Below are 25,995 nucleotides of genomic sequence, written 5' to 3'. Positions count from 1 at the left end.
CCATACCTACTGTGACGCATGGGGGTGGAAACATCATGCTTTGGGGCTGTTTTTCTGCAAAGGGACCAGGACGACTGATCCGTGTAAAGGAAAGAATGAATGGGGCCATGTATCGTGAGATTTTGAGTGAAAACCTCCTTCCATCAGCAAGGGCATTGAAGATGAAACGTGGCTGGGTCTTTCAGCATGACAATGATCCCAAACACACCGCCCGGGCAACGAAGGATTGGCTTCGTAAGAAGCATTTCAAGGTCCTGGAGTGGCCTAGCCAGTCTCCAGATCTCAACCCCATAGAAAATCTTTGGAGGGAGTTGAAAGTCTGTGTTGCCCAGCGACAGCCCCAAAACATCACTGCTCTAGAGGAGATCTGCATGGAGGAATGGGCCAAAATACCAGCAACAGTGTGTGAAAACCTTGTGAAGACTTACAGAAAACGTTTGACCTGTGTCATTGCCAACAAAGGGTATATAACAAAGTATTGAGAAACTTTTGTTATTGACCAAATATTATTTGCAAATAAATTCATTAAAAATCCTACAATGTGATTTTCTGGATTTTTTTTCTCATTTTGTCTGTCATAGTTGACGTGTACCTATGATGAAAATTACAGGCCTCTCTCATCTTTTTAAGTGGGAGAACTTGCACAATTGGTGGCTGACTAAATACTTTTTTTCCCCACTGTATATGGGAGTTTATCCAAATTTGATTTGTTTTCAAATTATTTGTGGGTCTGTGTAATCTGAGGGAAATATGTGTCTCTAATATGGTCATACATTTGGTAGGAGGTTAGGAACTGTAGCTCAGTTTCCACCTCATTTTGTGGGCAGTGTGCACATAGCCTGTCTTCTCTTGAGAGCCAGGTCTGCCTATGGCAGCCTCTCTCAATAGCAAGGCTATGCTCACTGAGTATGTACATAGTCAAAGCTTTCCTTTATTTTGGGTCAGTCACAGTGGTCAGGTATTCTGCCACTGTGTACTCCAGTTTCCTCAGTTTTTTGGTTAATTCTTTCCAATGTGTCTAGTAATTATATTTTTGTTTTCTCATTTGTTTTCTCAATTGTGTTCCTGTCCTGTGGCTCTGTCGGGACTGTTTGTGTTTGTGAACAGACCCCCAGGACCAGCTAGGTTAATCTCTTTGTAGGTGATGGCTTTGTTGTGGAAGGTTTGGGAATCGCTTCCTTTTAGGTGGTTGTAGAATTTAACGGCTCTTTTCTGGATTTTGATCATTTGCGGGTATCATCCTAATTCTGCTCTGCATGCATTCATTATTTGGTGTTTTACATTGTACACGGAGGATGTTTTTGCAGAATTCTGCATGCAGAGTCTCAATTTGGTGTTTGTCCCATTATGTGAATTCTTGGTTGGTGAGTGGACCCCAGACCACACAACCATAAAGGGCAATCGGTTCTATAACTGATTCAAGTATTTTTAGCCAGATCCTAGTTGGGATGTCGAATTTTATGTTCCATTTGATGGTGTAGAAGGCCCTTCTTGACTTGTCTCTCAGATTGTTCACAGCTTTGTGGAAGTTACCTGTGGTGCAGATGTTTAGGCCGAGGTAGGTGTAGTTTTTTGTGTGCTCTAGGGCAACGGTGTCTAGATGGAATTTGTATTTGTGGTCCTGGCAACTGGACCTTTTTTGGAACACCATTATTTTTGTCTTACTGAGATAATGTCAGGGCTCAGGTCTGACAGAATCTGTGGAGAAGATCTGTGCTGCTTTAGGCGCTCCTTGGTTGGGGACAGAAGCACCAGATCATCAGAAAACAGTAGACATTTGACTTCAGATTCTAGTTGGGTGAGGCTGGGTGCTGCAGACTGTTCTAGTGCCCTTAGCCAATTTGTTGATATATATGTTGAAGAGGGTGGGGCTCAAGCTGCCTCCATATCTCACCCCACGGCCCTGTGGAAAGAAATGTGTGTGTTTTTTGCCAATATTAACCGCACACTTGTTGTTTGTGTACATGGATTTTATAATGTTGTATGTTTTTCCCCCAACACCGCTTTCCATCAATTCGTATAGCAGACCCTCGCGCCAAATTGAGTCAAAAGCTTTTTTGTTAATAAGGGTGTGCAGGGTGAATACGTGGTCTGTCGTACGTTAATTTGGAAAAAGCCAATTTGACATTTGCTCAGTACATTGTTTTCGCTGAGGAAATGTAAGAGTCTGCTGTTAATGATAATGCAGAGGATTTTCCCAAGGTTGCTGTTGATGCATATCCCACGGTAGTTATTGGGGTCAAATTTGTCTCCACTTTTGTGGATGGGGGTGTTCAGTCCTTGGTTCCAAATATTGGGGAAGATGCCAGAGCTGAGGATGATGTTAAAAAGTTGAAGTATAGCCAATTGGAATTTGTGTTCTGTATATTTTATCATTTCATTTAGAATACCATCAACACCACAGGCCTTTTTGGGTTGAAGGGTTTGTATTTTGTCCTGTAGTTCATTCAATGTAATTGGAAAATCCAGTGGGGGTTATATACTACCCTGTGTTGGGGTTGGTGGGCAATATGGAGGGGGTGTCAGGGGGAGGTGACACTATGTAGGGTTAGAGTAGAGGGGATTGGGATTGGGAATGAGAACAGATGGGTACAAATGTTGGGGCATTGACTTGTGTTACACTCAGTCTGACATTAGGTGGTGCTGTTGTCTCACACAGATAGAGGAGTGGGGCCCATTTGACCTGGTGATAGGAGGAAGCCCCTGTAATGACCTGTCTATTGTCAACCCCGCCAGGAAGGGACTGTACGGTAAGAAACTTCATAAAAAATCATCAATGAATCTTAATCAAACTTCAATAAATGCATTACTAAGCATGCTTCACTTCACTCCAATTACACTCTATAAAATCCATGCCAAGTGTTACAGGCTGAAATGGGAGGGAAGTAGTTCTTATAAAATATAATTTATATACCTTATATGTACAGTATAAACTTGTAGCTCTAAACGTATAGGGAAAACAAGGTATAACAATCAAAGATAAATTTGCAATTGATATATTAGTATTCAGTCAACATTGGACTGTAGTAAAAATATCCTAATATGTACTCCTCATCCCCCGTCTGTCTGTCTGTCCAGAGGGCACAGGGAGGTTGTTCTTTGAGTTCTACCGCCTGCTGAGTGAGGCCAAGCCCAAGGAGGGCGAGGACCGCCCATTCTTCTGGATGTTCGAGAACGTGGTCGCCATGGGCGTCAACGACAAGAGGGACATCTCCCGTTTCCTCGAGGTTTGTTATATCCACAATATCAATACAATACAAGTGACAATCTCAGAGGTCTTTGGCATTACCTCATTAGAGCGTTTCAGACGTTGTTGTAGTCTTTATATATCGTTGTGGACTCACAACACAACACAACACAAAGAGAGAAAATGTGTAACCCATGATAGCAGTGGTATATTAAATGAAACACTTACCTGTGTGTGTGTGTGTCTGTGTGTGTGTGTGTGTGTGTGTGTGTGTGTGTGTGTCCGACAGTGCAATCCAGTGATGATCGATGCCATTGAGGTGTCTGCGGCTCACAGGGCTAGGTACTTCTGGGGCAACCTACCAGGGATGAACAGGTGTGTGATTCCCACAGTGTACTTGTTTTCCTATACTAACACAATCTTTCATATTCCAGTTTTTAATTTACAATACAAAAATGACATAATTGCATGGTTTGTAATTACACAGTTATAACCTATGAATTACTTTTACTTTGGTAGTTGCCAATTGTGTTGAATTAAAGTAAATGCCAGAAAGTACAAATTGATACCAATTGAAATCTAGTGGAAACAGTACCGTAAAATAAATAGTCATTTACGGATATCTCTTGGAGTATTCCATATAAAATTCCCATTGTTCATGTGCCAGGCCTCGGTGTGCATCTGGGATGGACAAGCTAGAGCTGCAGGACTGTCTGGAACATGGCCGTGTGGCAAAGGTAACACTATCTACCTTTCCTTCACTCAGTGGAACTGGACAAAAATCAATAAGTGGTTTTATTTCAATATATTACAATATACACTCAGTGGCCAGTTTATAAGGTACACCCATCTATAATATATAATATGCCATTTAGCAGACGCTTTTATCCAAAGCGACTTAGTCATGTGCGCATACATTTTTACGTATGGGTGGTCCCGGGGATCGAACCCACTACCCTGGCGTTACAAGCGCCATGCTCTACCAATTGAGCTACAGAATCCCGGTTCTAGTACCGGGTCGGACCCCCCTTTGCATCCAGAACAGCTTGAATTATTCGGGGCATGGAAACGTTGCTCAATTGGTATCAAGGGACCCAACGTGTGCCAGGAAAACATTCCCCACACCATTACACCACCGCCACCAGCCTGTACAGTTGACACCAGGCAGGATGGGGCCATGGACCCATGCTTACGCCAAATCCTGACTCTGCCATCAGCATGACGCAACAGGAACCGGGATTCGTCAGATCAGGCAGTGTTTTTCACCTCCTCAATTGTCCAGTGTTGGTGATCGCGTGCCCACTGGAGCCGCTTCTTGTTTTTAGCTGATAGGAGTGGAACCCGGTGTGGTCGTCTGCTGCAATAGCCCATCCGTGAAATGGACCAACGAGTTGTGCGTTCTGAGATATCGTTCTGCACACCTCTGTTGTACTGCGCCGTTATTTTCCTGTTTGTGGCCCGCCAGTTAGCTTGCACGATTCTTGCCATTCTCCTTCGACCTCTCATCAATGAGCTGTTTTCGCCCACAGGACTGCTGCTGACTGGATTTTTGTTTGTTTGTAGCACCATTCTCGGTAAACCCTAGACACTGTAGTATGTGAAAAGCCCAGGAGGCCGGACGTTTCTGAGATACTAGATCCGGCGCGCCTGGCACAGACGATCATACCAGGCTCAAAGTCGCTTAGGTTACTCGTTTTGCCCATCTAACGTTCAATCGAACAGTAACTGAATGCCTCGATGCCTGTCTGCCTGTTTTATATAGCAAGCCACGGCCACATGACTCACTGTCTGTAGGACCGAACCATTTTTGTGAATGGGCCACTGAGTGTATATTTCACAATATGCCACAGAAAAAACAATATGCCACAGAAAATATACACTACATGACCAGAAGTATGTGGACACCTGCTCGTCGAACATCTCATTCCAAAATCATGGGCATTAATATGCAGTTGGTCCCCCCTTTGCTGCCAGAACAGCCTCCACTCTTCTGGGAAGGCTTTCCACTAGATGTTGGAACATTGCTGCAGGGACTTGCTTCCATACAGCCACAAGAGCATTAGTGAGGTTGGGCAATGATGTTGGGCGATTAGGCCTGGCTCGCTGTCGGCATTCCAATTCATCCCAAAGGTGTTCGATGGAGTTGATTGAGGTCAGGGCTCTGTGCAGGCCAGTCAAGTTCTTCCACACCGATCTCAACAAACCATTCCTGTATGAACCTCGCTTTGTGCATGGGAGCATTGTCATGCTGAAACAGGAAAGGGCCTTCCCCAAACTGTTGCCACAAAGTTGGAAGCACAGAAACGTCTACAATGTCATTGGTTAAGGTTCCAGTGAAGGGAAAGGTTAAGATTTCCCTTCACTGGAACTAAGGGGCCAAGCCGAACCATGAAAAACAGCCCCAGACCATTATTCCTCCTCCACCAAACTTTACAGTTGGCACTATGCATTGGGGCAGTTAAGTTCTCCTGTCATCCGGCAAACCCAGATTCGTCCGTCGGACTGCCAGATGGGGAAGCGTGATTCATCACTCCAGAGAACGCGTTTCCACTGCTCCAGAGTCCAATAGCGGCGAGTTTTACACCACTTCAGCCGACGCTTGGCATTGCTCATGGTGATCTTTGGCTTGTGTGCGGCTGCTCTGCCGTGGAAACCCTTTTCATGAAGCTCCCGACAAACAGTTATTGTGCTGATGTTGCTTCCAGAGGCAGTTTGGGACTCGGTAGTGATTGTCGCAACCGAGGACAGACGATTTTTATGCGCTACACGCTTCAGTACTTGGCACTCCCGTTCTGTGAGCTTGTGTGACTTCGCGGCTGAGCCGTTGTTGCTCCTAGATGTTTCCACTTCACAATAACAGCACTTACAGTTGAACGGGGCAGCTCTATTAGGGCAGAAATTTGACAAACTGACTTGTTGGAAAAGTGGCATCCTATGACGGTGCTATGTTGAAAGTCACTGAGCTCTTCAGTAAGGCCATTCTACTGCCAATGTTTGTCTATGGAGATTGCATGGCTGTGTGCTCAATTTTATACACCTGTCAGCAAAGGGTGTGGCTGAAATAGCCAAATCCACTCATTATGCACTCACTAACTGTAAGTCGCTCTGGATAAGAGCGTCTGCTAAATGACGTAAATGTAAATGTAAAATTTGAAAAAGTGTCCACATACTTTTGTATATATATTGTATATCCAAATACAGTACAGATATGAATGAAACCACACTCAGTCCCTCTGTGTCTCTCTCATTATATACAGTTCCGGTCAAGAGTATCTTAAATAAGAGGAAAAAATGTACTTACTATGACTGTGATATGTGGTTGTCTCACCTAGCTATCTTAATATGAATGCACTGTAAGTCGCTTTGGATAAGAGTGTCTGCTAAGTGACTAAAATGTAAAGGTCAAAGTCCCCAAGTCCAGAACAGACTATGGGAGGCGCACAGACTACATGGTGCTCTATTCCACATCAAGTAACTCATGCAAGCAATAACATTTGATTTAAAAAACAGATAAAAATACACCTTATGGAATAGCGGGGACTGTGAAGAGACACAAACACAGGCACAGACACACACATACACACAAGTATTGAACAAGTATTTGATACACTGCCGATTTTGCAGGTTTTCCTACTTACAAAGCATGTAGAGGTCTGTAATTTTTATCATAGGTACACTTCAACTGTGAGAGACGGAATCTAAAACAAAAATCCAGAAAATCACATTGTATGATTTTTAAGTAATTAATTTGCATTTTATTGCATGACATTAGTATTTGATACATCAGAAAAGCAGAACTTAATATTTGGTACAGAAACCTTTCTTTGCAATTACAGAGATCATACATTTCCTGTAGGTCTTGACCAGGTTTGCACACACTGCAGCAGGGATTTTGGCCCACTCCTCCATACAGACCTTCTCCAGATCCTTCAGGTTTCGGGGCTGTCGCTGGGCAATACAGACTTTCAGCTCCCTCCAAAGATTTTCTATTGGGTTCAGGTCTGGAGACTGGCTAGGCCACTCCAGGACCTTGAGATGCTTCTTACGGAGCCACTCCTTAGTTGCCCTGGCTGTGTGTTTCGGGTCGTTGTCATGCTGGAAGACCCAGCCACGACCCATCTTCAATGCTCTTACTGAGGGAAGGAGGATGTTGGCCAAGATCTCGCGATACATGGCCCCATCCATCTTCCCCTCAATACAGTGCAGTCGTCCTGTCCCCTTTGCAGAAAAGCATCCCCAAAGAATGATGTTTCCACCTCCATGCTTCACGGTTGGGATGGTGTTATTGGGGTTGTACTCATCCTTCTTCTTCCTCCAAACACGGCGAGTGGAGTTTAGACCAAAAAGCTCTATTTTTGTCTCATCAGACCACATGACCTTCTCCCATTCCTCCTCTGGATCATCCAGATGGTCATTGGCAAACTTCAGACGGGCCTGGACATGTGCTGGCTTGAGCAGGGGGACCTTGCGTGCGCTGCAGGATTTTAATCCATGACGGTGTAGTGTGTTACTAATGGTTTTCTTTGAGACTGTGGTCCCAGCTCTCTTCAGGTCATTGACCAGGTCCTGCCGTGTAGTTCTGGGCTGATCCCTCACCTTCCTCATGATCATTGATGCCCCACGAGGTGAGATCTTGCATGGAGCCCCAAACCGAGGGTGATTGACCGTCATCTTGAACTTCTTCCATTTTCTAATAATTGCGCCAACAGTTGTTGCCTTCTCACCAAGCTGCTTGCCTATTGTCCTGTAGCCCATCCCAGCCTTGTGCAGGTCTACAATTGTATCCCTGATGTCCTTACACAGCTCTCTGGTCTTGGCCATTGTGGAGAGGTTGGAGTCTGTTTGATTGAGTGTGTGGACAGGTGTATTTTATACAGGTAACGAGTTCAAACAGGTGCAGTTAATACAGGTAATGAGTAGAGAACAGGAGGGCTTCTTAAAGAAAAACTAACAGGTCTGTGAGAGCCGGAATACTTACTGGTTGGTAGGTGATCAAATACTTATGTCATGCAATAAAATGCAAATTAATTACTTAAAAATCATACAATGTGATTGTCTGGATTTTTGTTTTAGATTCCGTCTCTCACAGTTGAAGTGTACCTATGATAAAAATTACAGACCTCTACATGCTTTAAGTAGGAAAACCTGCATAATCGGCAGTGTATCAAATACTTGTTCTCCCCACTGTATGTGGTAGAGTGTAGTGGCCTGAGGGCACACACTTAATGTGAAATTGTATAACTGACTTAATTTGGGAAGAGTTGCTGCTGCCTTGGCAATTTCCACTTATTTTTGAAGAAATAGTGAATTGTGCAAGAGGGCCAATATTTTGATCGCATCTGTATAGTGTATTAATATGAGTGTGTATTTTCTCTGTCCTATAGTTTGGAAAGGTGCGCACCATCACCACGCGCGCCAACTCCATCAAGCAGGGCAAAGACCAGCACTTCCCAGTCATGATGAACGGCAAAGAGGACATCCTGTGGTGCACCGAGCTGGAGAGGTGAGACCAATTATGTGTATAAACCCTGGATGACTGACAGGGGGCGCTGTATTGAAGCCACCGCGCAGCCATCTTGGTACTCCTCAATTGTAACAAAAATTCAAATAAAAAACATTATAACTTTTATTAATGTCTACATTCGTTTTTTACACATTTATTCTATTACAGAAACCTTAATGCATACTTTTAAATTATATTATGTGAGCTAAACATACAAATAAAAAATGATAAAAAAATAAAGAAAACATTAGTGTTTGTTTTAGAGAGTACTAATATTACTGTCCCCACTACAACAAACTAAATACTTAAATACACATCATTTTGTCCTTGGAACATTTAATTCAAATACTGTAGAATTCAATTTATTCCTATGGAGGACTGCTCCTACTAGGGTCTGCCAATATGGCTGACCGGTAGCTTCAAAGCCTCTCAATGGCCAATACATAGCATCAGCAATCCAGGGTTTATATACGTTGAGTGAGACCCAGACCCACAATTCTAGTCTGACTGTGCCGCTCAAACGTTAGAGGGAGCACCTCCTATCTTTGCCATTGATCACTTCTGTGCGCCCTCTACCTTTTCTAACTCTGTGGTGCCTCTGCTCAAACGGGGAAGGACTGAAACAAAGAGGTACTGGACATTATTCAATAAGAAACGCTCGTTTTCTGTTGCAAAATGTTTTGCTACGGTGTGCACTAATGAATAAGACCCAACTTTGCTGACAATGCCCTCTGATGCCATTTTGACACCACTGTTCTAATCCTCTGTTCCCTCCAGGATCTTTGGCTTCCCGGTCCACTACACAGATGTGTCCAACATGGGCCGCGGTGCCAGGCAGAAGCTTCTGGGCAGGTCCTGGAGCGTGCCTGTCATCAGACACCTGTTTGCCCCTCTGAAGGACTACTTTGCATGTGAATAGTGCCCTCCCTGACCAACCTCTCTGTAGTTCCACTCCTCCCTCTACCACTACACCAGATGAGGAGGATCTGGATCTGCACCCTTTGGCCTCCTCCAATCATGAGGCTGAGGAGATCAGGTACACATGGTGACTCCGCTCTCACCACTCTCCGTTCAGGCAGGGTGTTTTCATCCAACACACTAAAAATACCCTACACAAAAAAATCTAAGGAGCCAAACCTGCTTTCACTGAGCGAAACCAGCACTGCCATAGGGGGACCATTTGAGGGTCTTACTTTTATAGCCTTCTTTTTAACAAAAGGCTGGTCTGAGAGTGACATGGAAAGTACCACTGATTGTCAATGGGAAGTGCCAATGCCAAGTTAGACAATCTTGTTATCCCCTGGTAGGCAAATGCCAAAGCGTTATTTTAGGGTTTTAAGGTTTTATACACTGCTTTAACTTTTTTAACAAATGACTTCCCCTCATGTTGTCTTTGAGTGGATTTGTTGTGATCACAGTCAGACATATTTTTATGCCACACTGATTTTCTAAAACTAGAGAAAGTTTTATATAAGAATTTATATAGATATCTTTATGAATGAGTAGACATTTTTGTTTAATTTTCATGATGTCAACATAGTCAGGGTTGGGAAATATACATTTTCTTCTCCCAAATGCCAATGTGACGTAATACTTTAAACAATTGAATGCAAAAACGTCCAATCGAGCTGAGAGACAGAATGAAGAAGAACCCGTTCTCAGCCATATCCAAATACATCAACAAATGTACTGTAAAATCAATGCAAAGACATGTAAAGACATCTCAATATTGGACATTTTGACATTTGGCATGTGCTACTGTTCTAAATTATCCATATTCTTTAACTGGAAGTTAGTTTTTTTGTTTTCACCAAAAATAAGTGGGCATTACCTAATCATCCAGGGCATCTGAAAACCTACCTTGGCGATCTATACAAAAAGTCACTGGAATGTTTTATATAAATAGTATACTTCATTGTTATACTGTATATATGAAAATGTTTACAAGATTTACAAATATTTGATTGGTCTTTGGGAGTTTCATTGTCCTAATGTCATCTTAAATGTATATTTTTAAATCTGTAAATTTCAATGGATGATAAACCCCAGTATGGTGCATAGATATCCTTCAACATTGTTAAAGTGCTCTGGACTTCAGATTGAAGTACAATATACACTTTATTTTGGCTACTCATTTTGGCTACTTTTGTAGCCCTTTTTTGTGTTGGTAAATTAATGTGGAGAGTTTGCTGTGCAGTTTTAAAATACTGGACATTTTGTACTGATTTTACATAGCATATGTTCACAGTGGAGACCTGCCAGTTATTTGTTTTTCACTGAGTACTACTCAGTACTACTCACTCATGCATGGTGCTGTTCAAAGAGCTTACATCAGTAAAACACTGTATGTCATAACCAGCACTTGCTTTACTTCAAAGGTAAGTTTTTACTAAGATGCCAAAATACATACAGTGGGGGAAAAAAGTATTTAGTCAGCCACCAATTGTGCAAGTTCTCCCACTTAAAAATATGAGAGAGGCCTGTAATTTTCATCATAGGTACATGTCAACTATGACAGACAAAATGAGAAAAAAATCCAGAAAATCACATTGTAGGATTTTTAATGAATTTATTTGCAAATTATGGTGGAAAATAAGTATTTGGTCAATAACAAAAGTTTCTCAATACTTTGTTATATACCCTTTGTTGGCAATGACACAGGTCAAACGTTTTCTGTAAGTCTTCACAAGGTTTTCACACACTGTTGCTGGTATTTTGGCCCATTCCTCCATGCAGATCTCCTCTAGAGCAGTGATGTTTTGGGGCTGTCGCTGGGCAACACGGACTTTCAACTCCCTCCAAAGATTTTCTATGGGGTTGAGATCTGGAGACTGGCTAGGCCACTCCAGGACCTTGAAATGCTTCTTACGAAGCCACTCCTTCGTTGCCCGGGCGGTGTGTTTGGGATCATTGTCATGCTGAAAGACCCAGCCACGTTTAATCTTCAATGCCCTTGCTGATGGAAGGAGGTTTTCACTCAAAATCTCACGATACATGGCCTCATTCATTCTTTCCTTTACACGGATCAGTCGTCCTGGTCCCTTTGCAGAAAAACAGCCCCAAAGCATGATGTTTCCACCCCCATGCTTCACAGTAGGTATGGTGTTCTTTGGATGCAACTCAGCATTCTTTGTCCTCCAAACACGACGAGTTGAGTTTTTACCAAAAAGTTATATTTTGGTTTCATCTGACCATATGACATTCTCCCAATCCTCTTCTGGATCATCCAAATGCACTATAGCAAACTTCAGACGGGCCTGGACATGTACTGGCTTAAGCAGGGGCACACGTCTGGCACTGCAGGATTTGAGTCCCTGGCGGCGTAGTGTGTTACTGATGGTAGGCTTTGTTACTTTGGTCCCAGCTCTCTGCAGGTCATTCACTGGGATTTTTGCTCACCGTTCTTGTGATCATTTTGACCCCACGGGGTGAGATCTTGCGTGGAGCCCCAGATCGAGGGAGATTATCAGTGGTCTTGTATGTCTTCCATTTCCTAATAATTGCTCCCACAGTTGATTTCTTCAAACCAAGCTGCTTACCTATTGCAGATTCAGTCTTCCCAGCCTGGTGCAGGTCTACAATTTTGTTTCTGGTGTCCTTTGACAGCTCTTTGGTCTTGGCCATAGTGGAGTTTGGAGTGTGACTGTTTGAGGTTGTGGACAGGTGTCTTTTATACTGATAACGAGTGGAGGACAGAGGAGCCTCTAAAAAAATAAGTTACAGGTCTGTGAGAGCCAGAAATCTTGCTTGTTTGTAGGTGACCAAATACTTATTTTCCACCATAATTTGCAAATAAATTCATTAAAAATCCTACAATGTGATTTTCTGGATTTTTTTCTCTCATTTTGTCTGTCATAGTTGACATGTACCTATGATGAAAATGACAGGCCTCGCTCATCTTTTTAAGTGGGAGAACTTGCACAATTGGTGGCTGACTAAATAATTGTTTTCCCCACAGTAAGTCGTTTACATGCTTTATTAATACTACTGTATCCTTTTAAGTTTGCTGAATGTCATGCTTATGATTTTGAATATTCTAAATGTTTTTTCTATGATTTTTAAGGCTTTTTATGACTACACCTTTAAAATATTTTGTTTTATATACTCAGATCTTCTGCTTACTTACAACTAAATCTGAAATAGTAGCACAATATATACAGTGCCTTCAGAAAGTATTCATACTCCTTGACTTATTCCACATATTGTTGTGTTACAGCCTGAATTCAAAATGGATTCAATCGATTTGTTTTCTTACCCATCTACACACAATACCCCATAATGACAAAGTGAAAACATGTTTTTAGAATTTTTTGCAAATGTATTGAAAATTAAATATGTAATTTGCAATAAGTATTCACACCCTTGAATCAATACTTTGTAGAAGCACCTTTGGCAGCAATTACAGCTGTGAGTCTATCTGGGTAAGTCTCTAAGAGCTTTCCACACCTGGATTGTGCAACATTTTCTAATTCTTTTCAAAATTCTTCAAGCTTTGTCAAATTGGTTGTTGATCATTGCAAGACAACCATTTTCAGGTCTTGCCATATATTTTCAAGTAGATTTAAGTCAAAACCGTAACTCGGCCACTCAGGAACATTTGGTTTTTTCTTGTCAAGTAACTACAGTGTAGATTTGGCCTTGTGTTTTAGGTTATTGTCCTCCTGATAGGTGGAAAGCAGACTGAACCAGATTTTCCTCTAGGATTTTGCCTGTGCTTAGCTCCATTCCGTTTCTTTTTTATCCTGAAAAACTCCCCAGTCCTTAATGATTACAAGCATACGCATAACATTATGCAGCCACCACTATGCTTGAAAATATGGAGAGTGGTACTCAGTAATGTGTTGTATTGGATTTGCCCCAAACATAACACTTTGTATTCAGGACAAAAATGTATTGCTTTGCCACATTTCTTGCAGGATTACTTTAGTGCCTTGTTGCAAACAGGATGCATGTTTTGGAATATTTTTATTCTGTACAGGCTTCCTTCTTTTCACGCTGTCAATTAGGTTAGTATTGTGGAGTAACTACAATGTTGTTGATCCATCCTCAGTTTTCCTTCCTCTCCAGCAACTGAGTTAGGAAGAATGCCTGTATCTTTGTAATGACTGGGTGTATTGATACACCATCCAAAGTGTAGGGATATTTAATGTCTGTTTTTTTGTTGTTGTTTTTTTCATCTACCAATAGGTACCCTTCTTTGCGAAAACCTCCCTGGTCTTTGTGGTTGAATCTGTGTTTGAAATTCACTGCTCGACTGAGGGACCTTACAGATAATTGTATATGTGGGGTACAAAGATGTATGTAACTTATTATGTGACTTGTAAGCACATTTTTAGTCCTGAACTTATTTAGGCTTGCCATAACAAAGGGATTGAGTACTTAATGACTCAAGAAATTTGAGCTTTTCAATTTTAATTAATTTGTAAAAACATGATACCACATTGACATTATGGGGTATTGTGTGTAGGTTAGTGACAAAATGTGGAAAAAGTCAAGGGGTGTGAATACTTTCTGAAGGCACTGTATAAGGCTTGCTTGAGATTTATTATTTTATCAAGCATTTTAGAACATGATTAATCAATAGTCTTTTTTGTATGTTGTTAGATTTGCAACTTATTTTTTAAAATATATATATATGATTTATCTTTCGTGAAAAATACTTTCTCCAATAATAGTGTACTTCCATTGTGCTTTCAAAAAAATGTATTTACCTTTTTTTAACTAAATGTGTGGTTTGAAGTGTGAGTCATTCAAAAAGATCAGTCTCCTATTTTTGTACTGTTTGGAGAGGCAGAAAGAAATTATTTCTTTGTACTCGATATATGTTACGTTTATTCAATAAAAAAGCCTTTACTGATTGATGTTCTTTGCTATGTTGGTTTTCCTTGTTTCTACAAAATTGTTAGCTGACCAAGACTGCTGCCAGCAGTCTCGTAAGGTGGGTACCCTCTCATGGTTTCTCAAATGACTGCCTCGCCTGGTTCACCAACTACTTCTCAGATAGAGTTCAATGTGTCAAATCGGAGGGTCTGTTGTCTGGACCCCTGGCAGTCTCTATGGGGGTGCCAAAGGGTTAAATTCTCGGGCCGAATCTATTCTCTCTGTATATCAATGATGTCGCTCTTGCTGCTGGTGACTCTCAGATCCACCTCTACGCAGACGACACCATTTTGTATACATCTGGCCCTTCATTGGACACTGTGTTAACAAACCTCAAAATGAGCTTCAATGCCATACAACACTCCTTCCGTAGCCTCCAACTGCTCTTAAACGCTAGTAAAACTAAATGCATGCTCTTCAATCGAACGCTGCTTGCACCCGTCCGCCCGACTAGAATCACTACTCTCAGCGGGTCTGACTTAGAATATGTGGACAACTACAAATACCTAGGTGTCTGGTTAGACCGTAAACTCTCTTTCCAGACTCACATTAAGCATTTCCAATCCAAAGTTAAATCTAGAATTGGCTTCCTGTTTCGCAACAAAGCCTCCTTCACTCATGCTGCCAAACATGCCCTCGTAAAACTAACTATCTTACCGATCCTTGACTTCGGCGATGTCATTTACAAAATAGCCTCCAACACTCTACTCAGCAAATTGGATGTAGTCTATCACAGTGCCATCCGTTTTGTCACCAAAGCCCCATATACTACCCACCATTGTGACCTGTACGCTCTCGTTGGCTGGCCCTCACTACATATTCGCGCCAAACTCACTGGCTCCAGGTCATCTATAAATCACTGCTAGGCAAATCCCCGCCTTATCTTAGCTCATTGGTTACCATAGCAACACCCACCCGTAGTATGCACTCCAGCAGGTATATCTCACTGGTCATCCCCAAAGCCAACACCTCCTTTGGCCGCCATTCCTTCCAGTTCTCTGCTGCTAATGACAGGAACGAACTGCAAAAATCTCTGAAGCTGGAGACTCTTATCTCCCTCACTAACTTTAAGCATCAGTTGTCAGAGCAGCTTACCGATCACTGCACCTGTACACAGCCCATCTGTAATTAGCCCACCCAACTACCTCATCCCCATATTGTTATTTATTTTGTTCATTTGCACCCAAGTATCTCTTTTTGCACATCATCTTCTGCACATCTATCACTCCAGTGTTAATACGAAATTGTAATTATTTTGCACTATGGCCTATTTATTGCCTTACCTACATAACTTACTACATTTGCACACACTGTATATAGATGTTCTATTGTGTTATTGACTGTATGTTTTGTTTATCCCATGTGTAACTGTGTTGTTGTTGTTTTTATCGCACTGCTTTGCTTTATCTTGGCCAGGTCGCAGTTGTAAATGAGAACTTGTTCTCAACTGGCCTACCTGGTTAAATAAAAGTGAAATTAAATTTTTTTTTTTAAAAAGCCCTTCTGGAAGACCATTTGAAACATACACTACATGACCAAAAGTATGTGGACACCTGCTCGTCAAACATCTCATTCCAAAATCATGGGCATTAATATGGAGTTGGTCCCCCCTTTGCTGCTATAACAGCCTCCACTCTTCTGGAAAGGCTTTCCACTAGATGTTGGAACATTGCTGCGGGGATTTGCTTCCATTCAGCCACAAGAGCATTAGTGAGGTTGGGCACTGATGTTGGGCGATTAGGCCTGGCTCGCTGTCGGAATTCCAATTAATCCCAAAGGTGTTCGATGGAGTTGATTGAGGTCAGGGCTCTGTGCAGGCCAGTCAAGTTCTTCCACACCGATCTCGACAAACCATTCCTGTATGGACCTCGCTTTGTGCATGGGGGCATTGTCATGCTGAAACAGGAAAGGGCCTTGTCCAAACTGTTGCCTCAAAGTTGGAAGCACAGAATTGTCTAGAATGTCATTGTATGCTGTAGCGTTAAGATTTCCCTTCACTGGAACTAAGGGGCTTAGCTTGAACCATGAAAAACTGCCCCTGACCATTATTCCTCCTCCACCAAACTCTACAGTTGGCACTATGCATTGGGGCAGGTGGCGTTCTTCTGGCATCCGCCAAACACAGATTAATCTGTCGGACTGCCAGATGGTAAAGCGTGATTCACCACTCAATCAATCAATCAATCAAATTTGATTTATAAAGCCCTTTTTACATCAGCAGATGTCACAAAGTGCTATACAGAAACCCAGCCTAAAACCCCAAACAGTAAGCAATGCAGATGTAGAAGCACGGTGGCTAGGAAAAACTCCCTAGAAAGGCAGAAACCTAGGAAGAAACCTAGAGAGGAACCAGGCTCTGAGGGGTGGCCAGTCCACTTCTGGCTATGCCGGGTGGAGATTATAACAGTACATGGCCATTAAGGCCAGGATTTTCTCCAAGATGTTCAAACATTCATAGATGACCAGCAGGGTAAAATAATAATCACAGTGGTTGTAGAGGTTGCAACAGGTCAGTACATCAGCAGTAAATGTCACTTGGCTTTTCATAACCGGGCATTTAGAGGTTGAAATAGCAGCCAACTCCAGCCAACGCTTGGCATTGCACATGGTGATCTTAGGCTTGTGTGCGGCTGCTCGGCCATGGAAACCCATTTCATGAAACTCCCGGCGAACAGTTCTTGTGCTGACGTTGCTTCCAGAGGCAGGTTGGAACTCGGTAGTGGGTGTTGCAACTGAGGACAGACGATTTTTACTCGCTTCGCGCTTCAGCCCTCGGCGGTCCCGTTCTGTGAGCTTGTGTGGCCTACCACTTCGCGGTTGAGCCGTTGTTGCTCCTAGACGTTTCCACTTCACAATAACAACACTTACAGTTGACCGGGGCAACAGTAGATCTGTAGCTCAATTGGTAGAGCATGGCTCTTGTAACGCCAGGGTAGTGGGTTTGATCCCTGGGACCACCCATACGTAAAAATGTATGCACACATGACCGTAAGTCGCTTTGGATAAAAGCGTCTGCTAAATGGCATATTATTATTTCCTTCAAAAAGAAAGGAGGACCAAGGCACTCTGCATATAATTAATTAAAATGCCTTTATTTGTATGGCATGTTCAACTCCGACGCGTTTTGGCTGCATGGCCTTCGTCAGGGAGTACAAAAATATGATAATACAATGTCCTCTTTTGAACAGATTTTTCCAATCAACCCTGATTAGAAGAGGGAGTGGTTACAGAATGTATTGGACAACACCTAGTAAGCAATACTATACCCATTAAAAAGTGATATACTGGGCCTCCCGAGTGGCGCAGTGGTCACTAGAGATCCTGGTTCGATTCCAGGCTCTGTCGCAGCCGGCCGCGACCGGGAGACCCATGGGGCGGCGTCCAGGGTAGGGGAGGGTTTGGCTGGCAGGGATGTTCTTGTCCCATCGCGCACTAGCGACTCCTGTGGCGGGCCGGGCGCAGTGCACGCTGACTCGGTCGCCAGGTGTACAGTGTTTCCTCCGGCACATTGGTGCGACTGGCTTCCGGGTTAAGCGGGCACTGTGTCAAGAAGCAGTGCGGCTAGGTTGGGTTGTGTTTCGGAGGACGCACGACTCTCGACCTTCACCTCTCCCGTGTCCTTACGGGAGTTGCAGCAATGGGACAAGACTGTAACTACCAATTGGATACCACGAAATTGGAGAGAGAAAAAGGGGGTAAAATACCAACAAAAAAAAACACAAAAAAAGTGAAATACTGTAGATATGTTATCAAAAATAGAAACATCAGAACCCCCAGAAAGGTAGTTCTAACCTTGAACATGACTGGGCAAAGTGTTAAGAACAGGAGAGCCATCCATTCTATAGTACACTAGAACACAGCAAACATGGACCAAAACAGTCCAAACATAGCTGAGGGCAACAGAGCAAAAAGAGCAAGAAATCCACTAGATACCAGCAAAGGGACCTCTCACGACCCTACAGGAAAGGTGAGAAATCCATATCTTAATTTAAACCAGGGTACTGATTTAGCTGTTTAAGACGGCCCCCTTTTCTAATTGAGGCCGGAACATGATCAACACCCATAGCTTGTAGGGAGGCAGGGTTGCCATTGTGTAAGGACTTGTAGTGCCTTGCCATGGGGTAGTCTTCATTGCCTACCCGTATGGCGTACTTGTGTTCCGCTAAGCGGTCTTGAAGGCGTCTCTTTGTCCGTCCAATGTAGAACACCTTGCACTGTGGACGTTCCAATCTGTAGATGACATGAGTGGTTTTGCAGTTAATGAAATGCTTGACTTGATACTCCATTTTAGAAGCTGTGTCAACAAAAAAACGTTTTCTGTGCAATATTGCTGCAATGGTTGCACTGGTTGCACTGAGCACGCCCCCATTCTCATCGACGGGGCTGTAGTGGAACAGGTTGAGAGCTTCAAGTTCCTTGGTGTCCACATCACCAACGAACTATCATGGTCCAAACACACCAAGACAGTCGTGAAGAGGGCACGACAAAGCATATTCCCCCTCAGGAGACTGAAAAGATTTGGCATGGGTCCTCAGATCCTCAAAAAATTCTACAGCTGCACCATCGAGAGCATCCTGACTGGTTGCATCACCGCCTGGTATGGCAACTGCTTGGCCTCCGACCGCAAGGCACTACAGAGGGTGGTGCGTATGGCCCAGTACATCACTGGGGCCAAGCTTCCTGCCATCCAGGACCTCTATACCAGGCGGTGTCAGAGGAAGGCCCTCAAAATTGTCAAAGACTCCAGCCACCCTAGTCATAGACTGTTCTCTCTGCTACCGCACGGCAAGCGGTACCGGAGTGCCAAGTCTAGGTCCAAAATACTTCTCAACAGCTTCTACCCCCAAGCCATAAGACTCCTGAACAGCTAATCATGGCTACCCAGACTATTTGCACTGCCCCCCACCCCATCCTTTTTACGCTGCTGCTACTCTGTTAATTATTTATGCATAGTCACTTTAACTCTACCCACATGTACATATTACCTCAACTACCTCAACTAGCCGGTGCCCCCGCACATTGACTCTGCAACGGTACCCCCCTGTATATATAGCCTCCCTACTGTTACTTTATTTTACTTCTTCTTTTTTGTTAAAAATAAATGCACTGTTGGTTAAGGGCTGTAAGTAAGCATTTCACTGTAATGTCTGCACCTGTTGTATTCGGCGCATGTGACCAATAAAATTTTATTTTATTTTATTTGCATTTAAAAGAGCTCTTGGGTTTGTGGTCTAGCTAAGTTTTTTGGGAGTCACCAGGAAGATAGCTGTGGACTAATTTATCATTTAGGGTAGGACATCTCTTAAAGCTTATGACTGTATCACTTTGGATGATTCCCCAATTATGTTTAATTATTATTTTAATGTTCTCTGCTTCAGTGCTTGTGGGGAATTTTTGGTTAACTACTCTGTCTCACTTAAGGGCAGATAACATAAAAACCAACTATATTAATTATGCATGTTGTAGAATGAAACGCCTATATGCCTTATATGCTTATGGATTAAGAACCAATTAAAGGGTTAAAACAGAGCAGAGACATTTCTTTAGTGCAAATGCTGTGCTTCTGATAATAGATGGTTCCCTCTAGCTCCCTGCAGTTGGTCTGTGTATGGCAATGACATGTGATGGAGATAGAACTTCTCGTTGTAGCTGTGTGGAGATGGGAGTAACAATGGAACTAGTGTTGTCACTTGTTTGTGCTTATGACCTGACACACATAGTCACATGCACATAGTCACAAGGAAAAACCATAGTGGCTCAAGGTCCAGGGAGGATGGCTGTTGGGACAGGCTTAAATGTATGTGGTTGAGAATGGATTATGGACATGACATGTGTAAACCATGTTTAAGTATTCATTGATATGTTTTATAATGTGTTATGAAATGATAAGGGTAAAACAGAATGAACATGATTGATACTTTGTACTCCAGATGCATGCCTGGATAGTGAATATAGTCAATACAGAGTGTGATTGTTCTTTAACGTACAGTGAGGGGAAAAATTATTTGATCCCCTGCTGATTTTGTACGTTTGCCCACTGACAAAGAAATGATCAGTCTATAATTTTAATGGTAAGTTTATTTGAACAGTGAGAGACATAATAACAACAAAAAAATCAAGAAAAACGCATGTCAAAAATGTTATAAATTGATTTGCATTTTAATGAAGGAAATAAGTATTTGACCCCCTCTCAATCAGAAAGATTTCTGGCTCTCAGGTGTCTTTTATACAGGTAACGAGCTGAGATTAGGAGCACACTCTTAAAGGGAGTGCTCCTAATCTCAGCTTGTTACCTGTATAAAAGACACCTGTCCACAGAAGCAATCAATCAATCAGATTCCAATCTCTCCACCTTGGCCAAGACCAAAGAGCTCTCCAAGGATGTCAGGGACAAGATTGTAGACCTACACAAGGCTGGAATGGGCTACAAGACCATTGCCAAGCAGCTTGGTGAGAAGGTGACAACAGTTGGTGCGATTATTCGCAAATGGAAGAAACACAAAAGAACTGTCAATCTCCCTCAGCCTGGGGCTCCATGCAAGATCTCACCTCGTGGAGTTGCAATGATCATGAGAACAGTGAAGAATCAGCCCAGAACTACACAGGAGGATCTTGTCAATGATCTCAAGGCAGCTGGAACCACAGTCACCAAGAAAACAATTGTTAACACACTACGCCGTGAAGGACTGAAATCCTGCAGCGCCCGCAAGGTCCCCCTGCTCAAGAAAGCACATATACATGCCCATCTGAAGTTTGCCAGTGAACATCTGAATGATTCAGCTGAGAACTGGGTGAAAGTGTTGTGGTCAGATGAGACCAAAATGGAGCTCTTTGGCATCAACTCAACTCGCCGTGTTTGGAGGAGGAGGAATGCTGCCTATGACCCCAAGAACACCATCCCCACCGTAAAATATGGAGGTGGAAACATTATGCTTTGGGGGTGTTTTTCTGCTAAGGGGACAGGACAACTTCACCGCATCAAAGGGACGATGGACGGGGCCATGTACCGTCAAATCTTGGGTGAGAACCTTCCCTCAGCCAGGGCATTGAAAATGGGTCGTGGATGGGTATTCCAGCATGACAATGACCCAAAACACACGGCCAAGGCAACAAAGGAGTGGCTCAAGAAGAAGCACATTAAGGTCCTGGAGTGGCCTAGCCAGTCTCCAGACCTTAATTCCATAGAACATCTGTGGAGGGAGCTGAAGGTTTGAGTTGCCAAACATCAGCCTTGAAACCTTAATGACTTTGAGAAGATCTGCAAAGAGGAGTGGGACAAAATCTCTCCTGAGATGTGTGCAAACCTGGTGGCCAACTACAAGAAATGTCTGACCTCTGTGATTGCCAACAAGGGTTTTGCCACCAAGTACTAAGTCATGTTTTGCAGAGGGGTCAAATACTTATTTCCCTCATTAAAATGCAAATCAATTCATAACATTTTTGACATACGTTTTTCTGGATTCTTTTGTTGTTATTCTGTCTCTCAATGTTCAAATAAACCTACCATTAAAATTATAGACTGATCATTTCTATGTCAGTGGGCAAACGTACAAAATCAGCAGGGGATCAAATACTTTTTCCCCTCACTGTACGTCTGTATATAATTTTTTGAGTCACGCCACCAATATAATGAGATAAGTGACAGAGGCCCCATTTAGAGAAACACACGTAGCCCTCGTGAGTAAACAACATGTGACACCGAAGGATGTTAATCATGTACATATAATGGAGTAACTGTGTAGGTTGTATAAGCATGACTATGCATTTGTGTCTGTATAAAAGGAGAGCTCCAAGTATAGTGTAGTGTATAGTACATTTACATTTTAGTCATTTAGCAGACGCTCTTATCCAGAGCGACTTACAGTTTGTGAATACATATTTTTTTTATACTGGCCCCCCGTGGGAATCGAACCCACAACCCTGGCGTTGCAAACGCCATGCTCTATCAACTGAGCTACATCCCTGCCTGCCATTCCCTCCCCTCCCCTACCCTGGACGGCGCTGGGCCAATTGTGCGCCGCCCATGAGTCTCCCGGTCGCGGCCGGCGGCGACAGAGCCTGGATTCGAACCAGGATCTCTAGTGGCACAGTTAGCACTGCGATGCAGTGCCTTAGACCACTGCGCCACTCAGGAGTGATAATTATTCACGACATGCTGTATTTTGTAACAAAGTACACTCTCTGATGCATCACGAGGCGCTCCCCTTTGCAACAAGTTCTCTCTGTCAAGTCGTCCAGCACTTATACCTGAACGCTGTAACCCTGATTCAAGAAGCGATTCTCCAATTCAGCAGATTTGACATTGTAGTCTATTTCCTGATCGCAAATTCTGCGGACTCTTTGGAATTGGCCATATGGAATGTTCTCTTTTAGCCTTTTGGGGTGAAAGCTGTCTGCCCTCAGAATGGTATTCCCGTCTGTAGGCCTCCTAAAGATTGATGTGTGCAAACAACCTTTGTCATTTTTACTGATGTCAAGGTCCAAAAAATGAATATTATCCTTGATGTACTCCATAGATAGTTTGATGTTAGGGTTAATGCTGTTAAGGTATTGGTGGAAGGAAATAAATTCCTCTTCTGAGCCAGACCAGAATAGGCAAACATCATCAATATAGCGTCCCCCCAATATAATCCGGTCAAATAACTGGTTTTTAGAAGGATCCAAAATGAAGTCATTTTCCCATTTACCTAAGTACAAACCAGCGTAGGAAGGGCTGTAGCAAGCTCCCATGGCACAGCCTTTGACTTGTTTAAAAATACGGTCCTGAAAGACAAAGATGTTATTATTAAGAGTCCATTCAGTCAGTGAGACAATGAATTCTGTGGGAGGCATCTCAGTCTCAGGACGGGTGCATAGCTGCCAATCCTTGATCATGATCAATGGTGGTGTATAAAGACTCCACATCCATGGTGACTAAAAAGGAAGCTATACCCATATTGTTCAATTCCTTAATTTTGTTCAACACATCTGTGGTATCTTGAAGATAGGCTGTGAGTGAAGGCAGAAAAGGCTTAATAAAGTAATCAATGTACTTGGAGATGGGTTCTGTCAGACTTTCATTACCACTAATGACTGGTCTACCTGGGGGGGGTTTCAAGATTCTTGTGGACTTTTGGAAGAAGATAAAAAGAAGCCATACGTGGACTGCCATTGAAAATAAATTTGAACTCATTGTCTGAAATGTAGCCATTCTCCTTAGCTTCTGTGAGGATCCCTTTCAATTCAGTTTGTAGGTCCTCTGTAGGGTTGAAGGTAAGAGATTGGTAGAATTCATCATTGTCTAATTGACGGTAGGCTTCTGTCACATATTTGTCTTTACTCCACACTACTGTAGTGCCTCCTTTGTCTGCTTTTTTTTACCACAATCCGTCCATTTTTGGACAATGATTCAACAATATCCCTCTCTATCTTAGAAAGGTTACGTCGTGTTTGGTTAGAGTAAATTTTACCCTTAAACAGATTCTCCACATCAAAATTCACCTTCTTGGCAAATGTATTTAGTGTGGCATTCTGGACAATGGGACAAAAGATGGACTTGGGCTTAAAATGTGTTTTTGAGGGCACAGAAACTGCCTGACCTGAAACTAGATGTTTTGCTTGTACCAGGCCTTCCAATGTAGATTCCTGTAGAAACTAAATAGCTGAAATACTGGGCAATCTTTGTATTGAATTCATTTGTTGAGTATGTGGGGGCAAAGGACAGTCCTTTAGACAAGACCCTTACACAATCATCAGAAAGGGGTTCTCCAGAAATGTAGATCACATCCTTGTTCTGGTCCTGCTCCGTGTAGTTGGATAGTCTTGATTTCTTCCTCCCCCTCTGTGTTGGCCTCTTCCACGTCCTCTACCTCTCTTGTTGGGGAACCTGCATGGCTCCTCTTCCTGCTCTTTTTGCTCTGTTTCCATTGAACATGCCATACAAATAAAGGCATTTAAATTAATTACATGAAGAATGCCTTGGTCCTCCTTTCTTCTTGATGACCAATTTACCCCTTTTACCAAAGAGGACCTTCTGTCTACCAAAATCTACTATTGTGTACCTTAGCAGCGCTTCCCTTCCTTTGTTTTTTTCTAGAAGTAGATTTCCCTTTGGGTAGTGTAAAGAAGTTGGGGACATAATAGCATGCTATTAGTGATGGGCACCGATATGGAAAGTCTATCAATATACATATATACAATGCATTCGGAAAAGTATTCAGACCACTTCACTTTTTCCACATTTTGTTAGGTTACAGCCTTATTCTAAAATTGATTAAATTGTGGAGGCCACTGTGTTCTTGGGGACCTTCAATGCTTCAGAAATGTTTTGGTACCATTCCCCAGATCTGTGCCTCGACACAATCCTGTCTCGGAGCTCTACGGACAATTCCTTGGACCTCATGGCTTGGTTTTTGCTCTGACATGCACTGTCAACTGTGGGACCTTATATAGACAGGTGTGTGCCTTTCCAAATCATGTCCAATCAATTGAATTTACCCCAGGTGGACTCCAATCAAGTTGTAGAAACATATCAAGGATGATCAATGGGAAACAGGATGCACCCGAACTAAATTTCGAGTCTCATAGCAAAGGGGAATACTTATGTAAATAAGGTATTTCTGTTTTTTATTTTTAATAAATGTGCAAAAATTTCTAAAAACCTGTTTTCGATTTGTCATTATGGGGTATTGTGTGTAGATTGATGAGGACATTTTAGAATAAGGCTGTAATGTAACAAAATGTGGAAAAAGTCAAAGGGTCTGAACTCATCACCATGCACTTTCACTACCCTGTGAAGTTCATCATCATTTATTTTATCTCTTGCCTAATAAACTGCATGATTTCCAATGTATTTCGATATGATGGTATTATATCAATATTTGCGCATAAAGGCGTTTCTACCGCCATTTCCCGCATAATTAATATTACAGACATAAAAAGATCCCACCATGTCGAACGAACAAAGTTGGCCTATCTGTCGGCATTTATAAAAATTAGACCAAAACTTTCCATCACAGCTGTCGTGTTTTTTATACTATATCAATTTACTCGACTTTACTGGATAGAAACGTGGTTAATGTTAATCCATTTGTTTAATAACTAAATGCCTCGGAGTTTGAGTCGATCCCAACTGAGTTTAGTTTCGACCGTCGCCATTTTAGACCCGATGGAGCTGCCATTTGACAACAGAAAAACTATGCTACTGTAGGCCTATGCACAAAATGGTTAAAATAGGACGGAATGGTGAAATTACTAGACTAGATTTAGCCTGTCCAGATTAAGGCCTATGTCGGGAACGAATGGGTTGTTATGTTTCTATCAAGTTAGTGCAACCATATGGCCCCCCTACCTAACCCCATGGTGTTTTTATAGTCCTAAATGTTTATTTGTCGTGGAATGTGATGAATATGTGGGTACATTCGTTTATTTCCCTTTAGTGACCACA

The 25,995-nt window shown here is 42.6% G+C and overlaps 1 protein-coding gene across 1 annotated transcript in view; it reads left to right on the top strand.

Moving 5' to 3' along the window:
- LOC311149829 (DNA (cytosine-5)-methyltransferase 3B-like) overlaps positions 1-11,101 on the top strand; it is a 92,801-nt gene extending 81,700 nt beyond the window's left edge. Inside the window, exons 17-22 of the mRNA XM_084187060.1 lie at positions 2,660-2,750; positions 3,079-3,227; positions 3,477-3,562; positions 3,855-3,924; positions 8,572-8,690; positions 9,468-11,101. Of these exons, the coding sequence (XP_084043186.1) occupies positions 2,660-2,750; positions 3,079-3,227; positions 3,477-3,562; positions 3,855-3,924; positions 8,572-8,690; positions 9,468-9,609 (657 nt within the window). The 3' untranslated portion in view covers positions 9,610-11,101. The remainder of the gene's footprint in view (positions 1-2,659; positions 2,751-3,078; positions 3,228-3,476; positions 3,563-3,854; positions 3,925-8,571; positions 8,691-9,467) is intronic.
- The last annotated feature ends 14,894 nt before the right edge of the window (positions 11,102-25,995 follow it).

This window comes from Coregonus lavaretus, assembly GCF_964263955.1.
Source record: "Coregonus lavaretus genome assembly, chromosome: 22".
NCBI classification, from domain to species: domain Eukaryota; kingdom Metazoa; phylum Chordata; class Actinopteri; order Salmoniformes; family Salmonidae; genus Coregonus; species Coregonus lavaretus.
Note: the sequence above shows the minus strand (reverse complement) of the source record. Positions and strands in the feature narration are given on the sequence as shown.